Source organism: Botryllus schlosseri, chromosome 4 (genome assembly GCF_051294905.1).
Source record: "Botryllus schlosseri isolate E-star chromosome 4, Bs_hap1, whole genome shotgun sequence".
NCBI lineage: Eukaryota > Metazoa > Chordata > Ascidiacea > Stolidobranchia > Styelidae > Botryllus > Botryllus schlosseri.
In genome coordinates this window covers 1,733,052-1,758,947 of record NC_137239.1, presented here as the reverse complement: position 1 = coordinate 1,758,947, position 25,896 = coordinate 1,733,052, and the positions used below count along the sequence as shown (strand labels likewise).

The window sequence follows — 25,896 nt, the reverse complement described above, 5'->3', positions numbered from 1 at the left end:
GATTAATCTTGGCTAAAACGATTCCCAACTATAGTTATAATATTTGACGTTATTGATGCAATATTTTCGACGTTACATGGAATCACCCATGCGACATCGAATTGAATAATATTTTTATGTTGCAATATGCCCGAATATTTCGGACTGACATTCGTCAGGGAGTTCGTCTGCAACTAGTCCAATATCAAAATATTCAAATTTATCTTGACATCATCCACGCGCCTCATGTTATAAAGAAAATATTCACTGAAAACGTGAACTATGGAGCTATGTATGTCTTCATGTCGTATATACCAGTGGTTTATAAACTGGGGGGCGTGAAAGCATCTGAATAGGGGGTCGAAGCTGTGGTAAACTTGATCACTGCGCGATTTACCTCCAATTCGTACTTGGTTCTCTGTCTATAGTCCGAATTTCATATTGGAGAATTATCTCATCAGCAGTCATAACACCTTATGCCTTTAACATATTCGCTGGGATTACTAGCATTCTGGTTGCATCTTGTAATATGGCGATGAGGGGGGGCGCGAAATTTTTCACTATCATAAAGTGGAGCGTGTCTGAAACAGTTTTGAGAATTAATGGTTTATACAGAAGTATGAATTAATGAAAGAATGAATTCACTTGGCGCTAGTCGTGTAACCGCCTTTTATGACCTGAGTGTTTCAACTTCATTTTGATGTTTTGTTATTTTTCATACCTATACAATGTCATTGACCGTGGTACAAACGGTTGTCAGCCGATTAGCGCCAAATCAACTCATGTCGCTAGCCTTTAATAATTTTACTCCGACTCGCCACATGAAAAATATTAAAAGACTCGTGACTATAAGTTAACCGCACAAAGAACTGTGCACGTCACCCATACTATATCACCTACTTATCCGGTTACATTTGCGAATAAACCACAAATGACAAAGTCTCAATTCGATGACATGTCGACCACTCTAGAAAATGTAAGTAACTTTGAATGACTTCGGCTGTATTACTACGACTTACATATCGCTTATTCCTTCATCCATCAAAACAGATTGGAGATGTATACTACCGTCATAAAGGCCATGACCGGCCGTATATCATCATTACAACTCATGGGAGAATTTATCTATTATTAGATATTGTTTGTATGAAGCAGTTTAAACTTCATGCGATGTCGCATATGCTCATTGTCCGTATTATGTTCGGCAATGACATACTATCCCAGTGCATTTCGCGACGATGCTAACAATGCAATTATGTTCAAACGAATCAACAGTATGTGCAAGGAATAAAATATTGTGATATTTTCATTGATTTCAGGGGTTGACGAATAGGCAGTGGTATGCGTGACAGCCACTAATTGGTAAATTACACATCCAAACTATACCAGTTCTTCAATTCGGCAAATTAAATACTGATATCATTCCTCTTTTTGTCGTCAACATTTTCAAGCTAGTTAAACATTACAGTCAATGTGTGTGCAGGTGATACGGGCCTTGAACTAATCAGTGTATCGTATAAATCGCATATTTTTATAATCACCGAAACATGCAACTCCTGGGTCCCCAACGAATCCCACAAAGCAGGAACAGTCATTTGTTGAATCCACGTAACAAGCTGCATTCGCCCCACAATCGCTCGACTCACATAAGTTTTCTAAATTCAACATATCGAAATTAAGCTCTTATATCTGGTGTTGCGGTTGTAGTGCTTGTTAACTTATGCAATCTTCTCCGTTTTCGGATGGCACGTAGCCTTCATTGCAGGTGCATTGATAAGTCCCAGGTACGTTTTCACATAATTGTCTTGTCGAAGCGCAAGTCTTGTTGTCCAAGCATTCGTCAATATCTTTTCACAAATACATAATAATTTAAAAATAATTCAGAATATATATCTCCCCAATTTTTGTCCAGAAATGGAACATTCAATAACTAAATCTAGAAATTCAAAATATTTTGGATGTGCACAGAAAATTTCAGGAAGATTAGTTGGAAAATTCAAGTCAACTTACCGACGCAGTTTGATTCCTCACCATTTATACCTTCATATCCTCCCTTGCATTGACAGCGGAAGTCCAAACATTCCGAATTATTTGTACATGTAGGACATACTGTCGAGAAAAGACACGGACAAATTGTATAGTCAATATTTTTCAATTACTTATTTACGCCATACAATCTGAATTAACGAGTTCCATTGTTTATTGATTACAGTGGTCAACAAAATGAAAAACAAAATTGACAGATCATCTGAGAGCCGTTTCTGGGGTTTTCAAGGTTGCTGATTACGAGTATCACATTAGTTTTGCCAGATTAGCTCTTGTTCAGGAGATATCTATACCCCTAAAAAGCCCAAAATTACTGTGTTCACCCTTGCATATTCCTCTTGATATGAAGAAAATCGTAGTTTTTTCTAATTTCATACTGCGCATAAATAGATAATTGACTATGAAGAATCCTCATGTCGTTCTCAGTCATTCTATCAATATTTACATTACCTGGTGCGAAATATTTGTTTGTCGAAAAAATAGTTTGTCAAGACTAAAAATTATACTTCTGCACAATTGAAACACATATTCTCCTGTGTCAATTGGTCATTCTACCAAGATTAAAGAGCAGTATAAAGCTATAAAATTTGCAGAGGTGGTCAGTAACAAAGTACTTTTACTTTTTTGAAGTACTCAAGTAGTTTTCCTCTACTTTTCGTACTTACTCAAGTAGATCTTTATTTCGCTACTTCTACTTCGTAATATTTTGTGAGCTGCTTACTTAATTTTCGCTATTTTCAGTTTGTCAAGTAGAAATAGTTTAATCCCCTAATAAGAAAGATAGCTAAAGGAATTTCGGGGCTGTTTTCACGTAGTACCAACATTTAATTTTCATAAGTTGCGCTTCGCGCACAGTAGATACGGAGTGACAAATATATCTTAACGAAAGTATAGCTGAACACAATTTGGATACCGGGTTGCGTGGTTCCGTTCACACCGCATTGTCGCCTATATCAAACATTTGATCACAGTAAGTGTGGTCCCTCATAACGTTTGAAACTAGCAATTTCCTATTATACCTAGCAGCCCATGACGTGTCCTAATCTGAAAAAAGTGGAATTTGACTTTTTTTGAAGTTGACCTGTTTTAGCAAACCGCCGTTAAAACTTTCTGGACAAACGACGTGAAATACATTTTCTGCTTTTCAGAAGTATAGTACAGTATTTGTTGTTTTCTTTCAATAACGAGTAATTACACGTTGCATTCTAATTATAGTTTCAGTTCTTTTGTCTGGAACATGTTTAAGTATAAAAGCAAGTGCAGCAGTGCCTTATATTTTCCGAAAATAAAGCTATACACAATAAGACATTTTTATGATCCGCCATATTTTTAATCACCGTATACTAATCGCGCAAAGCGTTAAAGTCATATCCGACACAACTTCTCCGTATTGCTCTTCGACTGAACGAGGGGCCTTATAATATGGGGAAGGGCGCCATGCCATGATATTCTATAAAACGGGGTATTCGAGTAAACAAGGATTAGTATCGCATTTCCATACCGAAACTATCATTTACATCCCATGATGTGGACGACGTACTGCTTATTCTGTCAAAAATTGACACCTCCGGGGATGCATCAATATGAATCAAGCTCTCTCCATTTCCGTATAGCTCGATATGCAGCATTTAACATTCCATGCGAACGAATTACGATCGTTTCCACAACTACCTACTTACTTGAGTAGATTTAAAGTCAGTCAATTCTACTCCTACTTCAAGTAGTTTTACGTTGCTGCTGTAAGAAGTACTTCTACCCGTACTTGAGTAGATTTTTTCGTCGCTACTTTTACTTCTTCTTGAGTAGCTTTCTCGACTACTTTGACCACCTCTGAAAATTTTTCATTGAAAAGCTTAACTACAATACTCATATGCGTCCCATTTCTTTTGACTTGTAAATAGATAATCTTCCGCTGAGTCAACGAAGTGGGCATACCTATAGTTTCCCTATCAAACGAGAAGCTTGCATCTGGTATCTTTGATAGATTTCAGATTCGAATACGGATGAAAGATTCCAATTTCATATTAGGAAAGAAATGGAATTTATCTTGAGATGTGTTGAACTACAAACAGTTGGCCCGAAAACTCCTATCTGCATATGGAAAACGTGGATCAAACATGGCCATAAAAGTTTACTTCCTGTTCAGTCATCTTGATATATATTTCCTGCTGATCTTGTTGATTATCAAGAGGAGAGGAGGTTCCACCAAGACATTAAAACAACAAAAGAAAGATATTAGGGCAGATGGGATGAACGTATTATGGCAGACCATTGCTGGAACCTTTCGAGAAACTGCACAAAATTGCTTACAGGCGAAAATAGTACAAAAACTGTGCTGTAAAAGAAATGAATAATATTATATACCAACTGATTATTTCAAATTTACAATAGGTGGTGGACGTAAAACTGATTGAATTAACACCATGTTATTTGAGTATCTAGGTAAATACTTATATACATGACTGGAGATTATTTATGTACATGATATCCATGAAAGTCATTCTAATACCCCTAAATATAGTGATGTCGCCTAATTTTAATTAAAAGAGTCTTTTGTGTGTAATAATAACAAGTCGAATAAATTTCTAAACTTTATAGTACGACTGAGCCGATTTTCTATTTAGCCATTACATGGAAAATAGGAGATTTTGGTCAAAAGTGCCCAATGGATTATCTCCAAAACAAGAGCCAAATTGAAAAAAACACATGGTCATATTCGGAATCGGTGTCTTTTAGAACCCACAAAACCACTCTTACTGTGTCTGCCTAAAAATATATCTTGACCAGTATTATTAATGGTAATTTTCTTATGTTTCCGAACTTAATATTCCTACCTTGCATTGGCTACACTAATATGTAGTGATGAATGATCTACAAATACCTTCGGTGCATATATCATCTCTGCATGCACAAGTGCGATTTTCCAAGCATTCGAATCGGCAAATATCCTCGCATAAAGGACCTGCAATAGTACGTGATTACTTAAGAAATAATGAGCAGCCATGCACATTAGGGTTGTTTAGAATTGACCGACTTTCAAAAAGTCTAGGTTTTCAGTCCGTTTCCCATGCCTTGTACCTTAAAAACAAATTCTGGCTACTTTTTATGCAATTCATCCGCTGCATCCGTGTGCATGTCGCCGTTTTTCATGCACTAAAAAATTCCAGCGGTTCTCGACCTTTTTGGACATGCGGCGCCCTTGGCGATGGTCAAAAAACTTGCGCCCCTGACCCCCCTGCACTTATCATCATATTAAAACGAGCACATGATCTAATATATAAGTTGTCAAACTTTTTGCTGTTTGCTATTCACGGCCGCATTTCGATTACTTATGTAGCCCACGGCCGCATTCTAGGGCATAGCCGTAATGCACTAACTGGACACAAAATACCTATGGTAAACTGTCCATATCCATTCCCGGTAAACTCCGGACTATACTCTACTTTTCACAACGGCCTATTGTACGCACCGAAATCACGAGTGGCAAGGTCATGAATAGTTTCTGGGATTGCATATTGTCGCGCGGAGCGCGAATTGTTTTCAGATTCAAAAATGAATTCGGTAATTATTTCTAGCACTCTAGCAGTATCACATATTACTATTTAAATAATAATTATTTCCCAGCCCATGTGATCAGATTTACAGGTAGAGTTGATTGAGGGAGTGCTTTCGAAAATTTAGGGCAAGTTACAAATGATAATGCATCTTCGGGTGGGCAAATTTTTATTAGTCACTTTGTTGAATGCTGTTATTTCGTGACCCTAATCAGGATTGTCGATTATATCGGTAGTGGAAATATATTGATATCGCCTATATATACCATAAACAAATTTCTTTCGTGAGGAGCACACGATTCTGACTCCGGCTCTGATCGAGAAGGGCGCTACTATATTAAAATCGAAAAATGAAGTCGTGTTGAATTGCGCAGAGCGCGAAGAAAATAATAAGAATAATTGAAACCTCTCAAAAATTTGGGAGTGAATTTATAATTTCAGATTGCATGTCAACGGCCGCCAACACATACTAATTGAATTAGGATTCGACGACCGAACAAATTCCCTTTCACGGCCGCAGGTTGCCCGTCCCTGATCTAATAGTATAGTTATGGTATATCTTACGCAAAGTTTGAATCCGCATTCTAGTTATTGAGTCTTTTACATTTTGACAAATTTCCCCAAACTTGAAAATGACAAAAAACATTAAACAGGACATCAATTTATTTTAAGGTAGGTTGCATTGAGTCTAGTCCTAAGGCTGGTATAGTGACTACAAAAAGCACGGTGTCGTGTTTTCCTGCCATGATAAATTGGATCAGGTTTGGAATTGAATTAAATTGTGTTGATTTAGGGTAACCTAATTGAGGGCGAAACCTGGCCACCTATATTGCATCCAAGTGTGTCTTAGGCAGTGCGGTTCGCAAGCTATTAACAACAGCTAGATAGCGCAGTGGTATAATCCGTGGCTGCAACACCAATGGGTGCGGGTTCGAGTTCGACCGAGGTCGACTTCCGAATTCCGATACCTAAGTGTTGGAGGTGCACCTAGGCTCCTCCTCGCCACCTCATCCGCGTCAGCGGTGTCTTACAAAAGCCTAGAGCAGTGGTTCTCAACCTCTTTGACCTCGCGGCACACTTTGAACAGTAAAATAGTTCGCGGCACACTAGAACAGTGGTTCAGAAATCTTTTGGCCTACGTCACAGGCAAACTACCAGAATGCGTAGCAGCAACCACAGTCCTACAGAGGTGGTCACTGACGAAGTAGGCTACTTCTACCTTTTTGGAGCGCTCAAGTTGGCTTTTCTCTGCTTCAAAGAAGACATTAGTTTTTTTTTATCTCTATGGACATGTCACAAATACGTCTACAAATGGTATCATTTGACATGGGCATCGTTTTCAATTCTTCCCAAACAATATTTTTTACAATTCTAGTACAGGATGGAAGAAGAACGTTCCCCGCTTCCGTGTGAGGTTTTGAATTATCAGCCTCTGCTACCACCTAACTGACCTGCTGAGATGTCGTTCAAACTTCGGGCTGAGCTTAATTTCATAAGATCGACTTGACAATAAAATCTTCCCACGATCCCCACTAACAAATACAGCGGCGTACAGGCGTATATACTATGCATGGATGCCAAACGCATTTCCACGCATATCGTGTAATAGCACCTGTGAGGATAGCAATAACTCAATAGTGTTACTGGCAGCCACACGCAGTTCAATTATAGTTCCAACAGACCGGGATAATAAACCTACCTCAGCGGCAAGGAAATTAGTTAACTGATATAATTTGATCAGCTTTACTACCCAATATTAAACTCCGTCGCCTACAACACAACGTTGCGCCCTGAGCCTACATTTACCTGCAGTGCCGGCACACTAGGTTACAATCGAAATATGAATGGCTATGTTAGCAATTTTTAATTTGTAAACGTGGATATCACTTCCAAATTAGTTTAATTCTAGATGGTGGGAATTCCTTCCTAGGTGCTGGAGGTTTATAGGCTCCTACTTGTCCTCCGATCTGAAAAAGCAGTGTCTTACAAAAAGTGGGGCTTGCTATAGAAGTTGGCATCTCCGGAATCTAAATAAGCAATATCGGTGTGGTGTAAAATTATCACCGATGGCGAAGACATGGCAAGAATATGACTACAAATAGAATAAGAAAAAGGTCATCGACCTGTGTAATGTCCCTGTTCAGCCTCCGGCCTCACACAACATCACGCTTCAGTTGCCCCAGTTTTGTTATCGCCGCCCTAAATGCTAGCCTACTATATGTGGGCAAAGTAGCGTATGACACCCACTGACGGTAGAGGCCCCAGTTTGATTCATGGCAGTGCAGTAGCGAATTACGCAGCGTCGCACATTAATGAGATTCTCCGGCCCTACGTTGCTGTGCTCAGAGCGTGTTTACAATAAAAATCCCAGAGAAAGACCCAATCCGCGATCTAATGGGGATGCGAGATTGAGATACCGTGATTATGGTCGTCTCGACATCCTTGTATCTGTTCACTGCATCACATTGTACATCGCGCGTCTTGATCGGGTAAAATCAATGGAATCATTGGAATCCACAAGAATGACAGACTCAAAATTTGGATACCTCAATTTTTGTTATACTTCGACCTTGTTTACCGAATTAGCTCGCGGCACACCTGAGCAGTCCAATTGGCACACTAGTGTGCCGCGGCACACCGGTTGAGAACCACTGGCCTAGAGGTGGGCAGTGCTATAAGTCGGCAGTTACGGAAAATATGAAGAATATCGACCTGGTGTAAATGACCACAGCAGTCGACAAACACCATGAATACCCCAAAACAAACAAACAGCTACCCAGCGCACCGAGCTTTAAGCTACTGCCAAAGCTATGAAATAATGGATGACTTACACGTGGGTATTGCTCGAAATCTTCGAAGAATATCAAGAATTTGCTCAAATGAAGTTGAAATCAGCCTATACTCGATTGAACGCGACTGTTGGAGTTTGAATTAAGCAAGCTTTGTTGTTGAATCATCTTTTCGATAAGATTGAGTTATGAAAGCCATGTTTAGTTACAATTTATATAGACTTTGTCAATTTTTCGCGCCCCGCTGAGAGCCTACCGCGCCCCCCAGGTTAAGAACCACTGCTCGACAGGAATCGCATGCGTTCTCATTGACGCGAAGCGTATGTTATGGTGTTGATGATGCGCTAGACAGGTAAGTGAAATGGGGATCATTGATTAGTCTGGTGTTTTACCGTTTTGTTGTTGAAGAACTGTGTTTACTTTACAATTGAGTTCAGGACTTACCAGGTGGCTTTTTCACTCATGCTGTTAGCGAGTCTGGCGTGTGATTAGTGATTAATATCATTACAGCAGTGTTGCATTTTTCGATCTAATGGATCTGATACTCTTTCCTGCCTATTGGGATAGAAAACAAAGCTTGTAAATTAATTTTCCAGTGACTGTGGAAAACCGCCAATCAGTTGCTCTGAATTTCATGTTGTTTCCTAAGATAGCAATATACTCGTATGAGTATATCCAATTCAGGAATAAATATCTTCCAGAATCAATAAGTTTATCTAATCTGGCTGTTCTTGCGTGAGTTGTGCAGCATGTGTTGGACAAGAGAGAATGAAATGTTTCCAACTATTCTTTGTTGCTTGACTGAGTCTTCCAGTTTCGGAATGGCATACTGATCCGCCTTTTGTGACTGCTCAAGAATTTGTGAGTAGTGTTGAAGTAGTTAACGACGCAGCAGAGCGCTGGTGGTAAAATTGAATGCCGACTTTGATGCTTTAAAAACATATGACAAAGAAGAGCGGGCGAGCCTCTTAGAAGCCGTGTAAGATCACCTGAACAGATATTCTGATTTCTCTAAAGCAACCATTTCATCCACCTGATTCAGGTAGTATTTGCCAAGTAGATCTGTTTCTTTGCTTCATTGTTTCATTTCCTTTAAACAATGTGATGTTTATAATGTGGCTATGAGTGAATGATACATTTACAGTTGTATTGTTGATCTCGGAAATTTATGCAGAATCTCGGGTATAGGGTTGAGGAGTGTAGGATATGTAATCCAACAAAATGGCTATCAGTCTTGGGCAGTTTTGTGAATTTCTAAGGGAGTGTGGGACATGAAAATGGTGTCCTAAACTGACAATACTGTCGATAGTGAGGTTATGTGGCACTCCAAACCGCAATAACTGCATAAATCCAGCTTATTTATGATAGGGTTATCATATTTCTGTGACACAAATTCCGTACACACTTTAGGACCCACTAGTGAAATTCAAAATGAGTTATGGGCACATTGTCTGCAAATATGACGTCACACTAACAAAGCTTTTCTTATAGACCAGAGGATGTCGCGAACACGGTTAAGGAGTATGTGGCTGTGTGTTGTGTAACAGGTACCGAAGCCACATTTTTCAGCCCCCTGTCGTCCAAATAAACAATTATTTTGAGCCCACCATAGGGTCATCGATGCAACTTCTGGGGGGCCTGCTATATGCATCTGGCCGTTATAGTATTTGAATTAATTCTGTCAGTAATATTGGTTCTTCCATATTACTATATAGTTCGATCCTCTCTCCGCCACATGATCAGAGTTAGCGGTAAAGATGGTGGAGCATAGTGACTTCGAAAATACAGGGAGTGTAATCGTACAAAATTAGGTCATGTTCATGTCACACCGATAAGATTGTTTATCAGCCTCGGTGCGCACCACGGAGCTTCATAAAACCACACATCCAGTTGCTTCCACAGATTTTTGACGAGTATGCGTACGCTCACCAACTCACTGCGCGGTCCCTTGAACAAAAGTGCGTTACTACTAGAAAAAAGGTCATCTCACCGGATTTTTTGTGCGCAGAGACCGTGTCAGGACTGCGCAATTCCGCACGTGCGCAGCTAAGAGGCAACATTGCCGTGGCCCCGATCAACATTTGACGAGCTGATTACTAAAAGAAGTCGGGACCTGTGCCCAAACTTACTCAGGGGCTATTTGGGAATTACGTTCAACATTATTACGAACCCCAGAATAAAGGCAACACCAACGTTTTGAACCACTATATTTAAATAAAGCATTTAAACACCTTAACCATCTCTAGAAATATACTGTTCTCCTATAATTGCGATTAAGGTTAGGCTTATTTCAGTAAATGAAGGTTATTTATATTAAATTATAGTTTTTGCGAGGTTGGTAGTGCCCATATCAAAAGTAATAAACGTGATAGTGAATCGCGAAAGAAAAATATCATGTGGCATATATATTTCCCAAAATAACAATGGTATTATGTTGATTCACGGAAACATTATGACACTATGACAAGCCTTCAAAATTCCGGACATTTAGGCATATTTCAAAAAATCTATCGGCATGCAAGTTTGAACTGTGAAATTCCAGGCATGTCTGGGAAATTCCGGACGTATGGCAACCCTAATATATGACGATTACTAGCCTACTTCGAATGGTGATACTCAAATTGTCGGGAAATCCCCTATTTTTAGCCGATATTATTCCAGCTCAACATGCACGCGGATTCAAGGGATGAATTACGAAAAAAGTAGCTAGAATATGTTTTTATGGTATAAGGCATGGGAATCAGACTGAAAACCACGACTTTTTGAAAGTCGGTCAATTCTGAATAACCCTACTTCACATACTGTGATGAACCCTATGTATTTTTCAGGCGTATATCCAGTTGAGTGGCACGGAATAGGCCAATGTCATGCCATATCTTACGTCTACATGCTGTATTTCCGTAATACCACTCTCCGTCGGTGTTGGTGTCGTCTGCCACATTCAGGTCAACACATGTCGCTCTAGCAATGCCACTCACGGTATACCCGTCGTTGCACGTTATCTGGCACGAGGCACCGTGATCATTTCCGACAGTAAAACATGGAGAACTAAAATTCCCGTTCTGAAGACGAGGCACTGAACGGCATTTCACGCCTATAAAGTAAGACGAGAAGAATTATGGACATTTGAAAAGTAAAAGTATGTCATCGTAGTTGCTGGCATTTGTAACCTGTCATATTCATCATGTTTCCGAGTATAGAAGTTGGCATACAATCATCCAAACGTCAATTTCGATATGACTACTCGAACCTATATCAATTTGGGTTGACAAATATTACGAGCTCGATCCGCGCCTCTCGGTAATGTGCATTCCTTATTATAGTTGAGAATAATTATTGCATAAGTAAAATCGCATGTGATGTGATTGTAATAGGGGCTATGACGTGCTAGAATTAAGGGTCATGATCAGGTGTCTTTGGATAACAGTCTACCGAATACTTCTCAATAGAAGCATAATTTAATGATAGATAATGTAGACTATTTAAAACATTGAAGGCATGTGTAGTATTTTAGTGGGATACTGAATTAACTTGATCGCAAAAAACGATCCCTTATTTCCAGTAAACGCTAAGACTATAGAATTATTACACACACTCTTAGCGAAAAGAGTGGTTATACACACCCCAAAAGGTGGTACACGAAAACAGAACTTACGTAACCCTGCGGGTGTATATGACCAGAATCCACCCCATTCCTTGCGGTGTACATCGGATATTCCACCCTAGCCAGTAGAATTGATAGGGGCGGAATTTCAATATATACACCTACTTGAAATCCGGTATCTTCTTCCAAATGGCACACTATTGCAAATGAACATTCTTGATTGCATATATTCGATATCAATTGAACCATAATAACATAAAATGGAAACATATTTCGTGAAATAACAAAAACAGAGATCCCAGCGACGGAGAAAAAAATTCACTGAAAAGACAGCTCGAAGAACATTGCCCATGTCATATTGGGAAGTCGCCACCTCCAGGTTTCCGCAAAACACTCTTGTTCGGCGAAGGTTGAGTCACTATCTTCAGCAAGAACTTGTGGCATCATCCTGAAATCAAAATGCATATTCACAACCCAATTAACAGGCACATATGCATCAAAATGCATATTCACAACCCAATTAACAGGCACATATGCTAACATGCATAAACTGGAAGATTGATAACTTAACGAAAGACCACAAAAATAGAAGCCGTTACGAAGTATATATATTTTCACAAAGTAATTACAGAAAATGAGATGTTTCACAAAAAATAAGATGTTTCACTTGCTAAGGCATTGTAGCACAGACTGTGGCCCGATAGGGTGAACTTACCGCTATAGGAAACATATTCACACACGATCACTGTATGTGTGGGCAATTAGGTATCGAAAAGATGGAAATTTATGGATAGTTTTGATGAAAACCACATGTCACAGGCAGACTTGGACAACTAGAAAACGTTCCCTTTTTTCCAAATTAGATTGGAACTAAACACAACTACAACTATTTTTTCAAATTAGAGTAGAATTAAAATTATAGCTACACAGTTTGAAATTAGATTAAGATTATAATTCTAACTGTTTTTTTCAAATCAGATTAGAACTAGAATCACTGAAATCGCGAAAAGTTGAATCAAACTCCGGTAATATATCAAATCATAGTTCATCTTATGAGCATGAGAATAGCAAATGTCTGAATACTGTATAGTAGAGTTGTCCAAAAATGACTTTTTCTTTCAAATTCTATTGGCTACTTGATAAAATTGTTAATTGTTTTATTTATTATTTAAAAATTAGTAATAAATAAAAAAAAATTCTTCTCCTGTAGCAATGCGGCTACTGGTTGGAATTGAACCAAATTTGGTGTGTAGGCTTCAATTCGGTAATCTAAGAATTTTTATGAAGTAGCCAGTAGAATTTGAGAATAAAAAGGTATTTTTAACACCCTACTGTACAGCAAGCTTGGCTTGTTTCGCACTATACAGTTCTCCTGTAGCATTTCCAGGAAAACCAGACATTAGATTAGACCAGGGGTTCTCAACTTCCCTTGCATAACGGGCCGCATTTCAACAGCAAAAGAAGCTGCGGGCCGCAGAACATTATTACCATGTATTTGTGGGTTACTATGAAATATAGGCTACTGCAGCCTATATACCAGTCGTATACGGGCCGGTATATACACATATGAAACCCTTTCACCAGAGAACCGAACTCTGCGTTTCAAGGCGTGAGCGAGCAAGTATAAAAGTACGGTAATTTTTTTTGTTACAGTGACCAATATCACTTTGAGCTCTCAGTGATATGAGAAGTCTGGCGTTCGGGGTCACATCTGAGTAAACCGATTAACCCTTCTCCTTTCATTGCATGACAGGGGCCCTGCTCCATTAGTTACAGAAGTTAGCTTTGTCAAGTTGATGTTTCACGCTGGCCCCCCTCCTATATGTTTGCCCAGCCAGCATTTTCTTCTACAAATATGTCCACTCTGATAAAAGGCATCCAGATAATTACCTATGTAATGTCCGTAGAGTCGGGGAATTCGACCAATGCTAGAATAAATTAGTCTACGAGGAAACGCGTTTCAGAATATACGATAAAAGATCTACTGACATTGCTGTTACTCTTTTGGTCACGATTGAATCTGAAATGTGGCTTCGAAAATATCAGGGGATGTTCAGGGAATCTGAAATATGGGTTTAGCGATATTTCCATCAATTTTGAACGATGTGTAGGCAATTTTACAATGCCTGGAAATATGGATTGCTGGATAGCAACGTTTTTCCTAAGATCAGGCGATGTGTATATAACTCCAGACGAAACTCTCGTGGCATCATTTTAAGCTTCTACGCTTCGTTACGACTTAAGAATACTGTTTTTCGACAAATATGACATATCGGTATTCCATTTATATCTGAGAAAGGAAAGTTATTGTTTCACGCAAAGTTACAAACCCAGTTTTCGCTGTTTCATTTCCCATTCCTTGTTCTTGTTTCTGTTCAAAGCATTCGCGGTGAGTTAAACACTCTTTAAAAATGTACTACGCAGCGGGATTCTCTTTAACTAGAGTCCAACCGAATACAGATTTAAAACAATAACAATATACACTCGAGCATACATCAAGAAAACAGAACACATCAAATATGAGTATTCAGACGAAACAGAGACGGTGCGATAAGAGAACTATGCAGATAAATCAATATGTAACAATTCCGTGTCAGTAATAATTGCTTTCATAATGTAAGGTGTCGCGGGCCGCAAAATAAACGTCTGCGGGCCGCGGGTTGACAACCCCTGGATTAGACCATAGAAAGATTTCATACATTCGATTAGAATTGGAATTAGAGCATAGAAACATTTCACAAATTAGAATAGCTTCAATTTGTATAATTAGACAACTAGAATATCTATAGTTGTCCAAGTCTGGCAACACCGCCTGTATCAGGAATAACTGAATACGGTATATTTTTGAAGATTCTTTTTGTGTGTAGTGTAGTAGTGTGATATGCCATTAGTAATTTTATATTACACGCGAAGATTCATATCGCAAATTTCAAAGTAGAAACCTCCGAAAAACTGCTTAGTGCTTACCATACTTGTCTATTTTTCCGACATTTCGTATTCTACTTCTACTTGACGTAGTTTTGACTTGTATTGGGAACTGTTGCATCTACTTGTAATCGAGTATAAATTGACGGCGGTATTTCTACATCGACTTGAGTAGCAACGCTGGTAACTTTGACCATCTCTGTTTGGTTTACCTCATATATGCGACTACGAAAGTTGACATCAGGTGTCGTTAACAAAGTTGTAATACCTGCTGGCTTGATAACAAGTCTTTCAGTTTTAGCAGCATACTCCTAAACTTGGTTAATTCCTGTGATATAATCTTGCTCATGCTGCATGCGGTCTCTAAAATTTAGAGAAAATCAGAGAAAGAGATGCATGTATGCAAGAGACTCTTATATGAATTTAATATTGATTCAAAACACGTTTGAAGCGTTTCCTCTTTAGGCAATATTGACTTTCAGAATGGATTCAAAGGGACCACAAATCAGGGTTGTGCTGACTCGAGTCATGACTCGACTCCGACTCGAGTCACGATTTTCTGATGACTTGACTTGACTCGAGTCATTTTCTCAAAATATGGAAATGATTCGACTCGAGTCAATCAGTGTATTGACTCGACTTGGACTCGAGTCATTGCGCATGACTCGAACCAAGTCATATGACTCAAGATTCAGACGACCAAGACCTACATTTCATTGAAATTTCGGAGAATAGTAAAGTAACCACACTATTTGGATTACGCCTATTGGTACTGGTACTTAAAAATTCGACCAGTGAGGAAAATTAGTATATTTATAAATGCGATCCATTCGATATCAAATCACCAAACAGAGTTATAAAAATGGATTTAACAAGATTTCAACTGGAAACTGATCAGTCAACACAATGACTTGGGCTCGAGTCATAATACCATGACTCGGACTCGACCCTCTGTTCGCTGACCTGGACTCGGACTTGACTCGGTGGTCGAAGGAAAACGACTCAACGTGTCTCGAGTCAAAACTATATAAGTGAGATTGACTTAGTACTCGGAGCCTCGTGACTTGGTTACAACCACGCCACAGATACATATCTGAGTGTGTTTTGATTAGAAAACGTTGACTTGTCTTCGAAATTAGCAAATTAGCTGGATGATAATGATTACCTTTGAATATGAGCTGTTTGATAACGATCCTTTACTGTTTTGCAGCATACACTTCTACCGTTAAATGTGACGTAGATTTGGCTGAAATTCCCTATATTAGCTTGTATAGCAGCAGCCAAAAATGGAAAAAATAACCATGAGGCATAGTTGACAATTTGGATTGGATTCGAAACGCCCAAGACAATTTGTACTGATGTTGTAGCCTTGACTTGCTTTATGCTTGTAAATAAGCGAGATAAAATACAATTTTGCAACTCTCGTACGCATAGTATATTACTCACCAACAACATATTTGATATCACATTCACAGAGTAAGAGTCTGCCACTAATAGCAATCAGTCCTTGAATCTAACAAGAAGCAGATTTGTGCATATGCACAGATCGTGTGTATGTCATATCATGAGTCAAGAAGTGCATATATTCGGATTTGTTTACATTGATCAAAAGGACAGTTTAATAAACTTTGGCAAGGCTATGTTTGCCTCTTCATATTGGTAAAAACATTGAAGACCAAGCTAATCCGTGTACAGTTGCACACCGAGTTGACCGCAGTAGTGCGCATTGCTACTCAAGCAATAGGTGTAAATTTCGACTCAATGACAAGTATATAGACGTGGCTATGTCAAATCCATGTCAAACTGCTTCAAATAAAAATAAATATATGAACAGAACTCAGAGAAGTAGTTTCAAAAGAAGTGGTCTGGTTGATGGGTCACATACTCTTAGCAGATAGTCTGAGGGGGTCACTGCAAAATATGTTCAATAAGGCAAGCCTGTTCCTAGTCAAGTATATCATATTCCTAGTGATAGCAATATAGCATCGTCATATTTTCACCCGTGTCATAATATCACATTTACTGGCCCCAATTTATGGGAATCGAAAGCTATCATCAAATGTCCATTGCTCACCTCAGATACCATTGCTTCATATGCTTCAACCCTTTGCTGTTTGTATGTTACACGTGTTTTCTCATGAGGAGAAATCGATAATTTCATTCTTCAAGAGCCACAAATTTGCGATATTCGACTAAGTCTGAAGTAGAATAAAGAATGTGTTTACCTTCCTACCATAACATAACATATAATGTTTATATAGCTCAGTGATAATGAAAGGGTGATAGGCTTATAACATAACTCTGCATAGTCGGTGGTAGGCTACCCCTGCCCTTTACACTTAAACAGGTGATGTGCTTTGGTAAGCATAATACTTACGGTACGGTATATAACGACAATCGAATCGAATTTTTTTTCAATGCACTTATACAAGCGATGTTGCTCAAACCCAAATTACCGTAGTTTATAATCATAGCTGATGCTGGACCTGTCAACAGTATCTCCATTGGAGCCATTGAGCAACGGTATTGTGTCTTGGATATTGGTATCGGTACTGGTGATACAACAATGTATGTGAATTCAATGTATCGTCACTAGCGGTACGTTAAAAATTCCAACTTGCTACAGATAATTCTGTTCAGTAGAGCTGCGACACTGAATACCAGGAATTGGATCTGTACCGGAAACGCAACGTAACAAATGTTCTTTACTACCGTACTATAGTACCGATACGAAATGTAACTCACCATCCAGATATTTTCAATCTCGAAAGAGGCTTTCTTCGCCGATTCACGACAACTAATACGCCAATACGGTCACTCGATAGCCAGTCTGGTCTCGTAAGCGCGGAAATACGGCATATAACGAAACATTTTACATAGCTGTAGCGAAACATAGCAGCAGCTGTTCTGGTGACGACGGTTAGTATGTTCGATTATGATGTGACAATGCAATACCTATCACGGTATCGAAGTTAGGGATCTCTGGCATATCTGTATGTATACTATAATTAATTTATCGGAAATATGGATTTGATAGCTGTGAAGCTGCAGATTACATCATAATAAGCTGAAAAAAGTCTTGCAGTACTAGATTTATCTTCATAGATCGAACCATTGATACGATCCGAAATCTGTATGCGAATTGTCGGTTAGGCTCAGTGTGCAATTCATAAAGCTACCAAATAGTGAATAACACAACAATATAGATATGAAAATAACCAGGAAAATGATTGTTCCGTGACGTAACCTCGTGTCCCATTCTAATTTGAATTCTTTAAACGCCCATATTGCGCACTGCTCACGTAAGTTTGTGGCTGAAATTTAACTCCTTCTAGTATTCCCAGCTCTAAATACCCTTAACCTGCATTATACTGTGGTTATACACTAATGGGCCGCCGTGCGGAATAGGCCCGATATTTGACGTGGCATGAAAGAAATTATAAACCAATAGCGTGGCAACTTCATAATGTGTCGTATTTTTGCCACACACTTGAGATACATCGGTCACACTCTATTAGCCAGGGTGAAATTTCAGCCAAAGCACGAGTACCACAGTGTACGATAAATGTGAATTACAATATGATATTGCGGTCTTAGCTATTATTCATTAATGTCCATGTAGCACATGAACTAATACAACGAATGCTTATTTGTCACTGAAGCTATATGCGTAGGCGAATTTACTTGATCGAACCGGGTTAAATCGATAAAAACTGAACAATACAACAATAAAGTGGGCGAAAACACGCATTTCGGTGGATAATTCAACCCCAACGAAAATATATCCTACACGACCTACAGTTAGACACAGCAGAGAAGTTCTCAAGTGTCCATACAGTGATCAGTACAGTGATCCGACTGAATTTTTAACAAGAATGCAGACTTGCCGCACCCCTGCCTGTTTAACCAGGCTTCTGACCGACACAGACTTAAAACTTCAACAGTCAAGTTTTGGGGAAGCGCTTAGCGCGGATTGAATCCCAAACTTCATATCTGTCTGACAAAAGGTGTAATCTCTAACAATTCACCCCAAATGCCAATGCTTGGGGTGTGTATTTTATGGTATGTGTGTATAGGGGTGTATTCGGCTTATTTCCACCAATAGCTGAGGTGTAAATGACAAATTTAGTACCCAATAGGTGTGATGGCTCAAAATACAACCTAAGCTAGGGTGTGAATTGCGAAAACACACCATTTTCGTTTACAGTGCACTACATGGGGTGTGTTGTGTTGTTTAATCTCTATCTGATTGTGTCGGGAAAATGACGGGATAAGACGTTATTGTTGAGGCTGTGTTTGGATATTTCATGCTGCTCCATTGATAGAGGCAGTTCCGTTATATATTCGTAGATCGCGTATAGTATTCATAATCGACTGCTTGAGCGCAATTCAAGCGATTGACAATATTTATGGGCGATCACATCACCTCATCGCACCAATTTTACAGACGATCCATCGGATATCGGAGGCAGGATACGAGATTGCTATTGTTTGGATACCTGGTCATTATCAAATCCCCGGGAATGAAAAGGCAGATGAATTGGCCAGACGAGCGAGTCAAGCCACTGCGCAAACGACTGAATTCAAACCTTTCGTACGAGACATCGCTGCTTCGCGTCGGAAGGCGTGCATCGAACTATGGAATAACCGCTATTCGCAATCGGATAAGTCACAACAATATATGGCAGGGGTCACCAACCTTTTTGCAACCGAGGGCTACTTTTGCGTGATGATTGAGGCGGCGGGCTACTATTTACTCCCGCCATTTACCCGTGACACACTGAATTTCCGCTTTGATATTTATAGCACTGGGCGGGACTGGACATCATGTCATATGTTTCTATAGCAGTCAGTGGGAAGCCTGGCATTGTATGATATCAACTAGTGCGCTATACTCTGGTACTCAACTTGACACTGCAATTCTTAGTGAGTGTTCCAGATGTGCATTAATTAAGCGTGTTTTGTGTTTGTTTTTGATGAAGTTCGTGTCCGAAAAGGCTGATTCACAACGATAAGTTGAACCATAGACGCTTGCAACCTTCATATCTGCTGCGCATACAGCACTGTACTTTTCCGTATCAACAATGCACCAAACGTTTGCTGCAGACTGAGGTGGGGGTCATTTTGCAGTGTTACAATTTCAATCTCCAACTGTTCAACATCCAGAAATGACAAGATTTCATTATACCGGACACCAGCAACGATTACAGAAAGTTAGAAACATGGTATATTAAACTGCGTTGAGCGTAACAGAAACAAGTTGTGCCAAAAGATGCAATACGTAATGGGCATACAGATATTGAAATCTGCTAGTACCTCACGGCTATCTGACTCCGAATAGTAATATTTTTTACTACTTTGGCATTGTCCTGGTCGTCAAGCTATCGTAACGGAACCCCCCACCATTTCAAGAAGACCGTGAACGGCATTCCGTCATGTCGCCTGTATAGGCAATGCGCCGTATCTTGAATTTCTGGTGATTCTATCACAAACATCTATACCGGTATATTACTAATTGTAATTGAAGATATTTTCAAGTGTTTATATATGTAAGTTACATGTTAGTGTGTTTTAAACAAGAATAGCTGAATCAATCAATCTATATATTTAAAAGCTCACTGGTAATAATCTGACGAATATTGGTAAATGCTGCTATTCCACATATTTTTAGAATGGGCTCGCGGGCTACTCATCTAGTCCTCGCGGGCTACCTGGTGCCCGCGGGTACCGGGTTGGTGACCCCTGATATAAGGAATGTTTTCCAACCGTCTACCACAGAGCAGACGTGAATGGACTACCGAGAAGGTATCAGGCGATTATGTTCCGACTACAAATCGGACATAGTTGACTACAAGCACATCTATTCAAATTTGGAATAGCAGATTCAGCCAATTGATCAACGTGCCGCCAATAGAGTGTTGCCCATTATTTATTGACGTGTCGAAATTATAGACACCAGAGAAGAGTTCTCGAGGACACATGTCGGAGGAAGAATATCGCTCCCACCGTAACAAACTTTTTGACTGACACGCATATTTTTCCATACGTTGTGGAATTCGTTCTCTCGCAACAAAGCCATATATTTGAGTTTATATTTTGTAATGCAATACCCACCCCTAGATGATAAATAACTTTTTTGATATGGCGAACAAAACCACTTGCGTTATAATCGCCAATCAAATAATAATCAACAACAACATAATCGAAAGCGGGTCTAAACGAGCTAAATAGCGGTCCGCTTAGAGCCGCTTCGACTTCAATGCTATAGTAACCGAGTTGACTTACTTGCACAGTTAGTAGACCCGTAGTCCCATACTCCATCGGTATTGCTTCCGTTTGCCGGATCAGAGTCAACACATATTGCTTTTGCATTGCCGCCAACATAATATCCCTCATTGCATCCGATGTCACATAGAGTACCCGAAATACTGCCTCCCGGGCACCCAGGAGTAACGACTCCATTGTGAATATACGGAGCGTCGTCGCATATCACAGCTGAGTAGAATATATGGGTAGAATAAATCGTCGCAATGGAATCAAAGTGACTTATGCCCATATTACACATTTTGAGAGAATTGACTTTGCGGCAAGTTTTCATGTTCTTTCAGCCATATATTGGCCCTGATTAACTTTCAATTAACGAAACAGATAAGGCCGAAAATGTTGTAAATTTTTCAAAAACTTGATGTTTTCAAGTTTAAACATGGACCATCAAAATTTGAAAACTCGACATAAGTCACTTTGATTCTACTGCGACGAAATTTATCGGTCACTAAAAATGATTATGTTTTTTCAAGCATTGATAAGATTTGATTGTATAAATTCAGGCACTCTCCCATCAAGTGTCGGTTGTAGAACAGGGGTCTTAAACACACAGCCCGCGAGAACATTTTGTGTGGCACGCGTAGAAAGCAGGCACAACAATAATTTTACACCAAATATTTCAAAATGCGATTCCTTCGTGCCAGTCGTGAATTGCTACACAGCAAACCATATTTCATGATGGGCGTGGAATGTCATTATGCAAGGTCCCGTCAAATAAAACCTACTATGCCTCTTAGGATAGACGTTGAATTAACCTATTATTGATGCTGCGGCCCGCGGCGTCATCAAAAACTTGGAAATCGATCCGGGAGCGAATTTAAGTTTGAGACCCCTGTTCTAGACAAACTCGATCAGACGCTAAACGAATATAAGGAAAATAAATAACTAAATAGCTCCTATATCATATCACTAGTTTACGAGTCATAACATAAGCTGTTTCTTGAATATATGACCAACATAGTGCTACATAACTACTGAGCATATTCTTCGATAATTTTTTTTCAGTTGAGCTTAGCTTCGCGCCCATCTTCAGATGCTTTCACCACCCTCCGGGGGGGGGGGGGGTACGTCCCTAGTTTGAGAACCACAGCCTTAGAATGATCATGGTGAAATATACTTAGAAAAATTTAGTCAAGTCCGAGCATTATTTCGATTTTTAGTACGCATTTTATCAATATTTTTAATAATTTTCTTTAGACTCTCGCGGGAAGCACAGAACGGTGTGGAGGGCCGCATGCGGCCCGCGGGCCGCAGTTTGCCCACCCCTGCTGTAAACTACACTGTAAATCCGCAAGGTCGTATTGAACACTTCATAACACTTTTTTCTGCGTACAGACACACTTTTTGGGCATATAAACGCATTGGGCCATTATCGTCGCAACGCTTCTGCGTATTTCTCCGTTTACATGTAACACTTCGTCACTGCGGCTTATTTTCAAAAAATTTATACTTGGTAATTTATCATCAATTTTGCATTCATAAACCATCGCTACGTTTGGAGATCACATTAAATCACGGTATATGTAAAATAATATTACTCACTTGACCCAACACTAAGTTTAAGGGTAATATTTCAATGAAATATACATATTTCCCTGTGACGCAGAGGGGTCACAACCTTCGTCACGGTAGAGCACGCTCGATTTCAGTTTGGATTTGAATTGGTGGTTCGTCAGGCTTCAGGCAGAGAGTAAGGTACACGAAAAAACTTGGCGAAATGGATATATTGAAGCAGTTTCTGCTACCTGATAGCGTAAAGGATCATAAATTCCATGTACTGTAAGGTATGGAAATGCGGTAAATGTTATTGAATGTATGTAATGTGAGAATAGTCATAAAATTAACTCGTTTTGACATTGCAGTAACGTCGTTTGTTTTATAGATGTTTTAGCAGGCTACTCATATCCCTTATTCATATGAATGTTCTTTAGATGTTTTGTAGTATATGATTCGTCTGATATTATTGCTGGATGATCGAGCTTCGAATCTGATAATATACCAGGCTGCGACCAGGTCCAGTACTACGGTACTGATGCGAAGCTGCTATAAAATTAACTTTTTTGACATATGGATAAAGGGATGTTCTCTCTATCCACACTGAAATATCACTATGTAGGCGATATTGTGGTCCATTGTGGACAAGTACTGCAATGTCAGCAATTGAATGCCGGTATGACAGTCATGCAACGGTTTTGATTGTTTTTCAACTGCAACACGTTTTACACTGTAGGCCAGTGTTGGGATCAAGTCACTACCTTCGAGTCACGAGTCATTTCGAGTCATTGCACATTTTGACTCGAGTCAAGTCAAGTCAATCGATTTTCGAAGGTGACTCGAGTCAAGTCAAGTCAGTCGATTTTTGGAGGTGACTCGAGTCAAGTCAAGTCAAGTCACGAGTCAAGTCACACAATTCAAGTCAAATTGCCTTTTCGAGGTATGAGGCGTGATTACGTCTTGTATTTTGCTAGCTGTCTGAAATACAGATTGAGTGTTCATTGATTTTGAACCGATGAACGAATATAGAGTTAAATATACACCAAAGTAAGGCGCTGTATCGCTCAGATACAAGTAGAACTAATAAACTTCGAAGTAATTGCACAGCCTCAGTTTATTGTTACCAGCCAAAATAGAGAAACGAATTGATAAGATGCAATACATTACCCTTTTGCATATTGATATGATACAATGCGACCCTGCGCCAATGGTTGAGGACTATGTATTTCGAATTCAATTTCAACAAAACAAGAGGTTTGGTCAAGTTGAGAACGCAGAACAGAAATAGACATTTTGCTATTAAATTACCTTACTATATACTATAGTTTACGACAGCGTAAGCTGTAAGCTTCGATCACTTCGTTTGCGATCAACATATTTGTGAGAGGACAATGGAGGCTCAGTAAAACGCACGATCATTGATTGAATGATTGGTAGCTCTCACGGGTTACACCAGCGATCCGAACATATGCAAGATACAGTGATTTTTATCGATACTGATTACTTGATGACTTGAAATTGACTCGTGAATTTTGCTCCGAGTCACGAGTCAATCCACATTTCTGATACGCCGAGTCAAGTCAAGTCAAGTCATTTTAGCAAAGTGACTCGAGTCAAGTCAAGTCATACGAAAAAGTGACTCGAGTCTGACTCGAGTCAAGTCATGACTCGAGTCATCCCAACACTGCTGTAGGCCTACTGTTTATTCCAAGTGGTAAGGTGTTAACTAAAGCGATTTTTTTGAAATGTCAAAATAGGTCAGAATTTTGTCAAAATTGTACCGTTAGGTCAAAAATTGCCAAAATTCTTTACAAAATCAAAATTTTGTTGGCAACTTGCATTTCGTTTGTATCATAGATGATTGCACTGTCGGTGAACTTATCATTTTACAATTTACATCTTGTAGCCTACTTTATAGTCCTACCGTTGTAGACGGACCATCGTCTGCTCATTGTGAATCATAAACTGTCAAATGAAACAAATACTCAACGTAGCCTATTGCACTATCCTAACTGAAGCAAGACTGCGTGGGCATTGGTTCTTCTATTAAAAACCGTATGATGAATACTTGCAATGTAGACAATTTTGTCATAATGAGAGAGAGAGTGCAGTGTACGCACAACTTCAGTGTTGCCGGCCAACAACTGCAGCTGGTGAACGTTCTTTCTTCATTCTTGCCAAGCTACTTAGTTAGGACAGACACTTTCTACCCGAAAATGTAGGAAAGTATCTTTCGTTGTACTACAAAATTTTTTTAATTATTTCTACCATAATACGAGATGTAACTAATACTAGAATTATTCATGGGTCCAGATTTCGATAAAATAAGTTCTTTTTCATGTATAAATTTGTCAATTTTCATGCTAAAAGATTTTTTCAGATCAAATTACTTCGGAAGAACAGACAGCTCCAGCCAGAAATAAAGATAAGTTCTGGTAATACAATTCTAACACTATGTGAGAAACACCTAATTTAAGTACATGGGGTCAAAATTAAGTTTTTCATCATCAAAATATGTGTGAATTTGAATTTTTTAGTCAAAATCTTACCTTTTTAGGTCCAAAAAATCGCCCCAATAATAGCACAGCCAAACAAACAATCTTTTCAACAAACCATGGATCACAAGGGGTAGTATTTGTTTTGCCCAATCCCGAAATTTGACTTTTGTGAGTTTATTGTGATACGGTAACTGAACTAAACTCTATTTTGCAGGTAGTATGTATTGAGCTTGGCACCTTTTTGAAATGCATTTGCTGTATGGAATACTGGTAAGCATCACGGTGTTTTGTAAGTGAACTGGTATATCCTTAGAGAATGAATTTGATTCTGTTGCAATCGGTTATCTTTGTGAAAAAGATTTTTATGAAAGTTTGCTGGTAAAATTTCACAAAAATTGTTAACAATCCAGGAACTATACTAACTGTGCCAGAGTAAAATTGGTGGTAACGTCATGTGCAACTTTCCATTCCATTACTCAATTATTCTATGACATACACCCTTCTGTCACGCACAACTTATTGCAGAAAAAAAAACTGTATCCAGTATGATATCTGCATGATTACTGAGCAGTTCAATTGAATTGCGAATTTTTGCAACAAATATTTTCTTTTCAATAGTCGTGGATTGATCCTCAAATTCGTTCAACTGATGTCCACTCTTTAAAAAGAGCCCCCCGGGTCTA

General features: G+C 39.1%; 2 protein-coding genes and 1 long non-coding RNA gene across 3 annotated transcripts in view; all 3 read right to left on the bottom strand.

Moving 5' to 3' along the window:
- The window catches only part of LOC145436829 (uncharacterized), a 35,024-nt gene extending 13,531 nt beyond the window's left edge, over nt 1-21,493 (bottom strand). The window contains exons 1-6 of the mRNA XM_080314046.1: nt 21,183-21,493; nt 11,250-11,462; nt 4,907-4,987; nt 1,990-2,088; nt 1,698-1,826; nt 1,521-1,634 (exon numbers count right to left, since the gene is read on the bottom strand). Of these exons, the coding sequence (XP_080170172.1) occupies nt 1,521-1,634; nt 1,698-1,826; nt 1,990-2,088; nt 4,907-4,987; nt 11,250-11,462; nt 21,183-21,462 (916 nt within the window). The 5' untranslated portion in view covers nt 21,463-21,493. The remainder of the gene's footprint in view (nt 1-1,520; nt 1,635-1,697; nt 1,827-1,989; nt 2,089-4,906; nt 4,988-11,249; nt 11,463-21,182) is intronic.
- LOC145437845 (adhesion G-protein coupled receptor G7-like) overlaps nt 1-25,896 on the bottom strand; it is a 449,423-nt gene that overhangs the window by 364,467 nt on the left and 59,060 nt on the right. The gene's annotated exons all lie outside the window — the stretch shown is intronic.
- Nucleotides 12,173-15,291, bottom strand: LOC145436830 (uncharacterized). The gene is made up of 2 exons (XR_013914426.1): nt 15,166-15,291; nt 12,173-12,420 (listed from the first exon to the last, which is right to left on the bottom strand). It is a non-coding gene; the product is annotated as an uncharacterized LOC145436830 (long non-coding RNA).